This window comes from Chiloscyllium plagiosum, chromosome 40 (assembly GCF_004010195.1).
Source record: "Chiloscyllium plagiosum isolate BGI_BamShark_2017 chromosome 40, ASM401019v2, whole genome shotgun sequence".
NCBI classification, from domain to species: Eukaryota; Metazoa; Chordata; class Chondrichthyes; order Orectolobiformes; family Hemiscylliidae; genus Chiloscyllium; species Chiloscyllium plagiosum.
In genome coordinates, this window is record NC_057749.1 from 12,869,977 (window position 1) to 12,880,617 (window position 10,641).

Genomic DNA, 10,641 nt, shown 5'->3' on the forward strand with positions numbered 1-10,641 from the left:
ACTCATTTACAATCACTACAGAGACAGAAAAAGAGAAAGCAAAACAACATACTTACACCAATGACCATGTTTTCAGGACATTATCCAGAAGTCCAATGTCCTACAATACTTAGCTGTTCAGAGAATAGACAATCAAGATCATCTCAAGAATTACAAAACTATTTTCTATTTTGTCATTTTATTTTCTATTTTCAATGTCAAGATGATGTTTAAGGGCTTCAATATTGAGCTAGCTGCTCCAGAGGGTTGTGTAACATCATCACTCTAATAGCAAATAAATGTTGTTCAAATGTGCTGCGTTCATTGGCGAACATAGGCTAAAATCTGGGTTGATGCCCTTCATTATCCATTGTAAACGCAATAATGTGGTTTGTGCCTGTAATTACCCATTGTAGTAAGTAATATGGTCTCTGTCATTGCCTGCAGTAAAAACACATCATACAGTCTGTGCCTGTTGTTCTTCACTTTTGGCACAGTAATAGGGTTTGTGCTTATTGATACAAATTGTAGACACTGTATTGAGGTTTTGCCTGTTGTTACTAATTGTAGACAGTGTAATGGGGTTTGTGCCTGCTGTTAATTGTAGACACTGTGTGGGGGTTTTGCCTGTTGGAACTGGTTGTAATCATCCTTATATTCCGGTAAAGTCCCAGAGGCTGAGTGAACTGCCAATGTAACACCACTATTCAAAAATGGAGAGAGACAAAAAAAAAGTAGGTAATTATAGGCCAGTTAACTTAACATCTGTCATTAGGAAAGATTTTGAGTCTATTATAAATGATGTAATAGCACAGCATTTAGAAACCCAAAATATAATCAAGCAGAGACAGCATGGCTTCATGGTCTCATAATGGGGAAATCCTACCTGACGGATTTATTACAGCTTTTTGTGGAGGCAACAAGCAGGAAAGTTAAAGGTGAACCAGTTGATGTAATATATTTGGAGTTGCAAACAATATTTGATAAGATACCACATAAAAAGCTACTAAATACGTTAAGAGTCCATGGTGTTGTAAGTAGTATGTTAGAGGACAGGTTAACTAATAGCAAACAGAAAGTTGGGATAAGGGGGCATTTTCAGGATGACAACCTGTAATTAGTGGAATGTCACAAAGATCACTGCTGGGGCCAGAATTATTTACATTATAATGACTTGGATGAAGGATGTACTAGAACCAAGTTTGCACATCACCTAAACAAAGATGGGAAATGGGTAAGGATGACACCAGAAGTCTGCAGCAGGATATAGAAAAGCAAGTGGGTGATCAAAAACTTGGCAGGTGGAACACAACTTGGTGAAAATATCAGGTAAAAAATTTTATCAGGAGGAACAGAAGAGCTGAATATTATTTAAATGTAGAAAGACTGCAGAAAGCTGCAGCACAGAGGAATTTGGGAATCCTACTGAATTAGCATCTAAGTTCTGCAGATAATAGGGAAGACAAATGGAATGTTGGCTTTTATTTCAAAGGGAACGCAGTATAAAAAGAAAGTTTTCTTGCTAAGCTATACAATGCATAGGCATAAGTAAGGACTGCAGATACTGGAGATCAGAGTCTAGATTAGAGTGGTGCTGGAAAAGCACAGCAGGTCAGGCAGCATTCCTGATGAAGAGCTTTTGCCTGAAACATCAATTTTCCTGCTCTTTGCATTCTGCCTGACCTGCTGTGCTTTTCCAGCACCACTCTAATTTATACAATGCAGATTCAGACCTCAACTGGAATACGGTGAATACTGTGGAAAGATACGGTGAATACTGTGGCGGCACGGTGGCACAGTGGTTAGCACTGCTGCCTCACAGCGCCAGAGACCCGGGTTCAATTCCCGCCTCAGGCGACTGACTGTGTGGAGTTTGCACATTCTCCCCGTGTCTGCGTGGGTTTCCTCCGGGTGCTCCGGTTTCCTCCCACAGTTCCAAAGATGTGCAGGTCAGGTGAATTGGCCATGCTAAATTGTCCATTGTGTTAGGTAAGGGGTAAATGTAGGGGTATGGATGGTTTGCGCTTCGGCGGGTCGGTGTGGACTTGTTGGGCCGAAGGGCCTGTTTCCACACTGTAAAGTAAAGTAATCTAATCTAATCTAAAGTAATCTAATCTAATCTAATATACTGACATTGGATGCAGTCCAAAGAAGGTTTACTCAGTTAGTTTAGACATGGAGGGATTTTCTTATGAGGAGATGTTGAATAGGTTGGACTTGTACTAATTGGGGCTTAGAAGAATGAGAGAAGACCTTATGAAAAACACACATAAGATTCTTAATGGGCTTAGCAGATGCAAAGTTGTTTCCGTTGTGAAAGTCTGTGTTGAGTATTAACCATTACAATAGTCTAAACACTAACATAGTCTGAGTCTGTTCACAGCCATTGTAGACACTATAATATGCCTGTATCTGTTGTTAGACACTGAAATAGGATCTGTGCCTGTTGTTACCTCATCTGAGTTTCTATCTCAGTTATATCACAAGGGATGAGCCACTGAGTTTTAACTAGCGATGCTGAGTGGGCTTCTTCTAAATGTTGCTTTTTTCTGAAGTCACGTCCTGTTTCGGAATGATTTGTTGAGGAGTTCCAGTCACTGTCTGATGTCACTCCCTTCTATTAGCCAAAGCGCTGAGATCCAACATGTGCACAGTCTCAGTGGTCAGAACACGTTGGAGTTGCTGCTTGAACCTCACTATGTATTATATTTCTACACACATTATATTTCGACTGGCAGACTCCAGGGTTAGTTTGGGAACATGGCAGTGCAACAATGGCCTGACATTGAGTTCACCCCAGCTACTGCAAAGCGGGTTTATAGCTGACTGGACGTAAGGACCTATTCCAAAGGACGTAAGGACTCCTCCACGAGCTCCTCCAGAACTCAGAAAAAGTAGAGATGCCAGGACGGATTGAAACACCGTGAACTATAAAGTTAGGAAGTCCAGGCTTTATGATCACTGATGTAAGACATTGGCATTTATGTCATTGTCCAATTCCCACTGGGACCAGCAGTGGTTCGTTAATATTGACACCATCTTTACAACATTTAACTAAAGATGTGCCGCTGCTTTGATGTCACCATTACTTCTTAAATAGGGGCGTGGATATTCTCTGATGAGGATACATTACATCTTAACTTTTGCCCAGTTCCTGTGCAAACAGCAGCTTGCCCTTCTGGGAGTCACACTGACCGGTTAGAGTGCACAGTATGTACTAACATTAATATGCCCAATTATGTCACACTAAGTTCTGTGCCCAGTACATGTTCTAACAGCAGCCTGCCCCTCTGAGTCGCACTGACTAGTTCCAGTGTCCATTACCTGTTCTAAAAGTAGTTTGCTAGTCATGCTGACTAGCTATAGTGCCCAGTACCTGTTCTAACAGTAGTCTGCTCCTCCATGTTACACTGACTATTATAGTGCCTGGTACCTGTAATAATAACAGCTTGCCCCTTTGAGCCATGCTGGCTGGGTAAAATACCTAGTATGTTTACCAACAGTAGCCTCCCCCATTGAATCACACCACTGATGCTCTCAGTCCCTCTGGAACATTCTACACATATTGATCATGTATGGTTATCATTATGCATTTTTTATATTGAGAATATTAAATATTGCTGATATAGCAGTGTTTATAACCAGCCCTGATTATCAGTGTACAATTGAAAAATGATATACAGCTCTGAATAACATTGTAGTGGAACAGTTTGAGAGAATACAATCTAAAGTGCAGTGTACTCCTTGAACCATCCAGCACACCAGGAGCAAGGATATTGGCACATTGTAACTACAGGCTAAATCACAGTGAGACAACTTTCACCAGGGACTTACACACTCATTTAGAAGAGTATAAAGATGTCCCTTTATCTAGTGTAGCCTGTCATTCCTCTCTGTCTTCATCACCACCTCTTTTCACACATCCTGCAGTGGCCTCTAATCCTCCCTCACGTTCTCTTTTTCTTTCAGTTGCTGTCATTCTGTTGACATTTTCCGTTTTGAAAGTCAATTCCTTAATCCCAGCAAAACATACCCAACATTTTGGAAAACAAATCTGCCAACCCAATAGTCCATGTTATCTAGCTTAGCAAATTTTAACAAATTGCTCTACTACAGTTAACATCCTACCTGTAATACTAAAGATTTGTCGTTGAACATGTCCTGTACGTCCCTGTACAGAAAATAATTAACTATCACAACAGTTCAAACATCCTGTGGTGACAATCTGCAACTGCCACAGTCTGAGACTGAGAGCTAATTCCGGTGGTGGTGATCTTGTAAAGCCATATCCTCTGCCAGAAAATGAATGTAAACCTTGGGAGCTGGAAGAAGTGAACTGCTTCTGAATTAATGCCGTCTCCCTCGTTTTTGGGAAATCAATCTCCTTTAAGTGTCAAAGATAGAAAAACCCACAGTCAATGTGGCTGTTTCTGTTTGAATGTCTCCCGAAAAATGTACACTTGGTAGAAGTGATTTAGCAGAATTTTGCCACCTGCTCTGCCTTGGTAATATAATCCAAAGCAAGATTAGATTCCACATAAATATACTAAAGACGTTGGTACTGGTGCACAACACACTCTGAACTGATTTCTTAAAGCACAATGTGTAAACAGCTCTGAATTATCCAGACTTGCAGTGATGATGGTGAGAGACAAGTGAACCTGTTGTACATCAAAACTCAGCTCAAAATGAACTGGCTCCTGGTGCTACAGTTCCATCTCAGTAATGGATTGCATCCGTTATGATATCGACTATATGTGAGTGAGGGAATCAGGGAGGAGGTAATCGGAATAGGGGAAAGTCAGAAGGATCGGAGGAACATATAGGGATACTTGAATGAAGGGAGAGTGATTGAGAGAACTGGGGGAGATTGGAGGAGGACTTGAAAGGATGGGAGGGATCAAAGCAATCAGAAGAGGAATCGGCGGAGAGTTGAGGAGATCATGGTTGGTCAATGGGGAATGGGGGCAGAGTTGAAGAGATTGAGGGAGAGTCAAGGTAACTAGGGAAGAGTTGAGGGGCTCAGGGAAAGGTCCAGGGAATTCAGGGAGCTGGGGGAAGGAGTCAGCAGAATTGAGGAGACTGGAGGAGATTGGAGAAGGAGGTGAAGGGATCAAGGAAGGAGTCAATGGGATTTGAGGAGAGTCCGTGAAAAAGTCAAAGGGATTGGGGAAAGAACTGAGGGGACTGGGGAAGGAGTCAAGGGAATTAGAAAAAGAGCTAAAGGAATTGTAGGAAGAGTCAAGGGGATTAGGGTGGAGTTGAGGGGATTGGATAGAATTGAGGGGATTAGAGGAGACTCGAGGGATAGGGAATGACTCTCGGGGTTTGGGGAGGAGTTAGGGAATTCAGGAGAAGAATCAAGGTGATTGAGGCATAGTCAGGGATTGAGATGAGTTAAAGACTTTGTGAAGGAATTGAGGGGATGGGATGATTTGAGGAAATTGGGGAGTGAGTCAAGGGGATTGGGGGAAAGTTGAGAGGGTTTTGGAAGTGTTGTGAAGATACTGCAGAGTTTGGAGAGGAATTGGGGAATTAGGGGACAGTTAAAGAGAATGGGGGTGGATTTGAAGGGACTGGAGGGAAGTTATGAAAGTATTGAGGGATCAGGGAGGAGTCAAAAGACTGGGGAGGAGTTGTGGAGGTGCTTTGGGGATTGGGAGGAGTTGAAGGAATTAGCTGGAGTTAAGGATCGAATGACCTGGAAAGAGTCAAATCTATTGGGGAGAAGTCGGCATTGGGGGAGAGTCAAAGATGTTGGTGAGCAGTCAGGGGATTGGGTGGAGTCAAAGGGTTTGGGGTGGAAACCAGGGGATTGGGGAGGAGCTGGAGAAAAGGGGAGAAGTCAAGAGGATAGAGGAGGAGTTAAGACCTTGGGGAGGGGTGAGGAGGTTGGGAGGAGTCAGGAAATCAGGAAAGAGTTGGGGATTGGTAAAGCTCAAGGGAAGTTGGAGAGATTCAAAAAGATTTAGGGAAGAGTTGGAGAGAATGTAGACAAGTCAAGTGGATCATGGAGGAGCCTAGGTATGTTTTTCCCACATAATCTTCCAGAGTCAAGGAGTGAGGGTCTTTTATTACAATGAGTCATACAAATGCAGACTCTGCTCCAATTGCTGGCTGATTCTCTGATAGAAGACAATTTGCTGCTGGAGGTAAGACTGCATCATGCGTTTGAAATCTATGATCCTGCGCTTGTGGAAGTGGTTCATCTCGGCCTGTAGAGCAAATCCTACCACTCGACATCGTCTCTTTATCCCATCCACTTGCTCCTGATCCATCTTTCCTTCATCGCTCATCCTCTGGCTATCTTTCACCTTGGCAAAGGCACCTGTTACCAATACAGAGACATATCTATCAGTCAGAACTCAGCACCTATTTTACACACAAATGGAATTGTTTGAATTCTTGATTTTGACATTTTACTCAGCATCAAAACCCTAAAAGAAACTTACTATTTTAAACATATTGCAGGACAGAAACATTTGAGTGTCTGAGCAGTGATATGACCACAGCACTACTGAAAAACACTTTTAATATGGGAGCTTCTTTGTACCAGGAGCAACTTTGCCTTTGTGATTGTTAATGTCTAAGTCTCACTTTTGAGTCATGAGATCAAAATCCAGGTTACACACTGAGGGAGTGCTGCACTGTCAAAGATCAAATGTTTTTAACGAGCCACTAAAACAAGCCTCATCTCCTTTGATTGGTAGATGTAAAAGATTCCCTGGAATTATTTTAAGAAGATCAGGAAAGTTTGACTTTGATGTCCTGAAGTCAATATTCATTTCTCAACCAACATCATACTACACTTTCTGAAAGCTTGCCTGTAGGTAAGTTGGCTACACTTTAAATATGATTCTATTGCTGTAGAACTCTTTGGAACATGTTGAAGTGATCACCAAAACTTTATATTGACAATTCCTTATTTACAATTGGAATTCAATTCCTTAAACACCTTCTGTACCTCAGTCAAGGGATTATTTCTGGTCAGTTGTTTGACTTTTGTCAACAACTTGAGCTGGGTGTTCACTGGACACTAATGTACATTTACTGCATAGTAACAGAAATAAAGAGCAGGATTAAATACTGAAAACACTGAAGGCGCTTGGTAGTATCTGTGGAGAAAAAAAAGAGGAAACATTTCAAATCTCTTGTGACTTTTCTTCAGAAATTTATTTTCGAAGAGTCACAGCAGACTCTGTTTCTCTCTCCACAGGTACTACCTGATGTGCTGTGCTTCTCCAATGTTCTCTGTCTTTGTTTCAGATTTCCAGTATCTGCAGGATTTTGCCTTTATAAAGAGCAGGAATCTTGGATGATTTCAGGCTCAACATCACAAGATTGAACATAACCTGATTATTGTAGCCTTTTTATGTCTGAACTACACATTAAGCTCTGCAGAGCTTCTTTAATTAGAGTTAAAATCAAAATGAACTACAAACAAAGCACTTCTCATGAGGATAATCCATTGTTGTGGTAACACAAAGAGTCTGAACCAGACTGTTTCAGAAGCCTAATGTGGAGGCAGAATATTAAATACCAGCATCATTTACTCAACAACACTAGCTGTGATCTATCACTCTTTTATCAGCAAGAGTCACATAAACAATAAAAAAGTTTAAATCTTTTGACTCATTTACGACAGTAATTTTAATTTTTGACTCAGTAAATATATACATTTTGGTGTTTCTTGTTATACAGTTAGTTATTAGTTAAGATATTCTCAGCTGAAAATGTATTGCTGGAAAAGCGCAGCAGGTAAGGCAGCATCCAAGGAGCAGGAGAATCGACGTTTCGGGCATGAGCCCTTCTTCAGGAATGAAGAAGGGCTCATGCCTGAAACGTCGATTCTCCAGCTCCTTGGATGCTGCCTGACCTGCTGCACTTTTTCAGCAACACATTTTCAGCTCTGATCTCCAGCATCTGCAGACCTCACTTTCTCCTAGAAGATATTCTCAGCACCAGTTAACTGGTGCTTTATGACTCTATGGTTGAAAAGTTCTTGTTTTGAAGCAGAATGAAATTGAACAAAATTTCCAGATTTTATTATTTTCTTTACTCACTCATGAGTTGTGGACTTTGCTGGCTGGGCCAGCATTAATTGCCTCTCCCTATTTACCCTTGAGGTCAGCTGCTTTCTTAAACTGCTGTAGTCCATGTGCTGTGGGTAGGCCATTCCAGGATTCCAATTGTTTAAATATTGAATAAACATACCAGTCATGTCGGAAGAATTATTTTCAATTCTATTTAATTGGTAGTTGAAGGCTTGGTTAATGAATCTCAACATTTAGCATGGTCATTGAGATCAATCAGAGGAATGGAAGAAAAGATTAGCCCTGTGCTTTTTCGTTAATTCACAGAATGTGGGTGCTGCACAGAAGTTAATGCCAATCTCTCAATGCCTTGAGAGAGTGGTGGTGAGCTGCATTTTTGAACTGCTGCAGTCCTTGGGGTATGGATACAGTCATAATGCTGTTAGGAAGGGCATTCCAGAATTTTGACCCAGCAACAGTGAAGGAGCAGCAATATAGATTCAAGTCAGAAACTTACAGATGGCGCTGTTCTCATTAATCTCCTGCTCTGGTCCTAGATGGGAGAAATCACAAATTTGGAAGGTGCTGTCGAAGGAGGCTTACTGAGTTGCTGCACTGCACCTTGTAGATGAAATGTACTGTTGCCACTATATGTCAGTGGTGAAAGGAGTGAAATTTGAAGATGGTGGATGCATGCCAATCAAGAAGTCCTGGACAGCGTCAAGCTTCTTGAGCATTGATGAAGCTGTACTCATGCAGGATTAGCAAGGTCAATCCACTAATCTGCACATCCCTGGATGTTATGGGCAATTTAGTATGGCCAATCCACCTAATCTGCACATCCCTGGACGCTATGGGCAATTTGGCATGGCCAATTTACCTCATCTGCACATCCCTGGACTGTGAAGATCCAGAAGAAACACATGCAGACACAGGGAGAATGCGCAACTCCACACAGTTGCTTGAGGGTGGAATTGAAACCAATGCCTGACGCTGAGGTAGCAGTGCTAACCACTGAGCCACCATGCCACGTGTTAAAGGATATCCAAAGAACACCAGCAAGATTCTGAAGCAAACTGCTTGACAGAATAGAGACTTGTCATGGTTTTCTACCTACACCAGACTAAAATTTCTCAGCATTATTCCATTATTACTGAATGATCTCCACTTACTTATTGCATTTCCATACAAAACCGAGATCAATGTAATTATGGAAACATCACTGACAGGAAGTTTAGCGTAGTGTTACATAAACATGGCACAGAGATTTAGTTTAGTAATTGTAGTTGTGTTCTAGTTGTCACACTCAGCTAGGCCTCTGCTTAGTGACTTTTTAATTGGACTTATATTGTTGACATTTTAATAGTTACATTAGATTAGGTTTGTCAGTGATGTTTAACAGTTGCAGTTGGCTAGATCTTTCAAAGATGCCTCTATCAGCACACAGATTAGACAATTATTTGTCCTTGAACCAATCTTAAACACCACTCCTACAATCATAAGACCATAAGACATAGGAGCGGAAGTAAGGCCATTCAGCCCATCGAGTCCACTCTGCCATTCAATCATGGCTGATGGGCATTTCAACTCCACTTACCCGCATTCTCCCTGTAGCCCTTAATTCCTTGTGACATCAAGAATTTATCAATCTCTGCCTTGAAGACATTTAGCATCCCAGCCTCCACTGCACTCTGCGGCAATGAATTCCACAGGCCCACCACTCTCTGGCTGAAGAAATGTCTCCGCATTTCTGTTCTGAATTTACCCCCTCTAATTCTAAGGCTGTGTCCACGGGTCCTAGTCTCCTCCCCGAACGGAAACAATTTCCTAGCGTACACCCTTTCCAAGCCATGTATTATCTTGTAAGTTTCTATTAGATCTCCCCTTAATCTTCTAAACTCCAATGAATACAATCCCAGGATCCTCAGCCGTTCCTTGCATGTTAGACCTACCATTCCAGGGATCATCCGTGTGAATCTCCGCTGGACACGCTCCAGTGCCAGTATGTCCTTCCTGAGGTGTGGGGACCAAAACTGGACACAGTACTCCAAATGGGGCCTAACCAGAGCTTTATAAAGTCTGAGTAGCACAACGGTGCTTTTATATTTCAACCCTCTTGAGATAAATGACAACATTGCATTCGCTTTCTTAATCACGGACTCAACCTGCATGTTTATCTTTAGAGAATCCTCAACTAACACTCCCAGATCCCTCTGTACTTTGGCTTTACGAATTTTCTCACCGTTTAGAAAGTAGTCCATGCTTGTATTCTTTTTACCAAAGTGCAAGACCTCGCATTTGCTCACATTGAATTCCATCAGCCATTTCCTGGACCACTCTCCCAAATTGTCTAGATCCTTCTGCAGCCTCCCCACTTCCTCAGTACTACCTGCCTGTCCACCTAACTTTATATCATCGGCAAACTTCGCTAGAATGCCCCCAGTCCCTTCATCCAGAGCACTAATGTATAATGTGAACAGCTGCGGCCCCAACACTGAACCCTGCGGGACACCACTTGTCACCGGCTGCCATTCCGAAAAAGAACCTTTTATCCCAACTCTCTGCCCTCTGTCAGACAGCCAATCCTCAATCCATACCAGGAGCTCACCTCGAACATCATGGGCCCTCA

At 42.0% G+C, this 10,641-nt stretch overlaps 1 protein-coding gene across 1 annotated transcript in view; it reads right to left on the bottom strand.

Annotated features, from left to right (window-relative positions):
- Positions 1 to 2,115: 2,115 nt before the first annotated feature.
- The window catches only part of snx33 (sorting nexin 33), a 29,678-nt gene continuing 21,152 nt past the window's right edge, over positions 2,116 to 10,641 (bottom strand). The window contains exon 2 of the mRNA XM_043680359.1: positions 2,116 to 6,307. Coding sequence (XP_043536294.1) covers positions 6,054 to 6,307 — 254 coding nt within the window. The 3' untranslated portion in view covers positions 2,116 to 6,053. The remainder of the gene's footprint in view (positions 6,308 to 10,641) is intronic.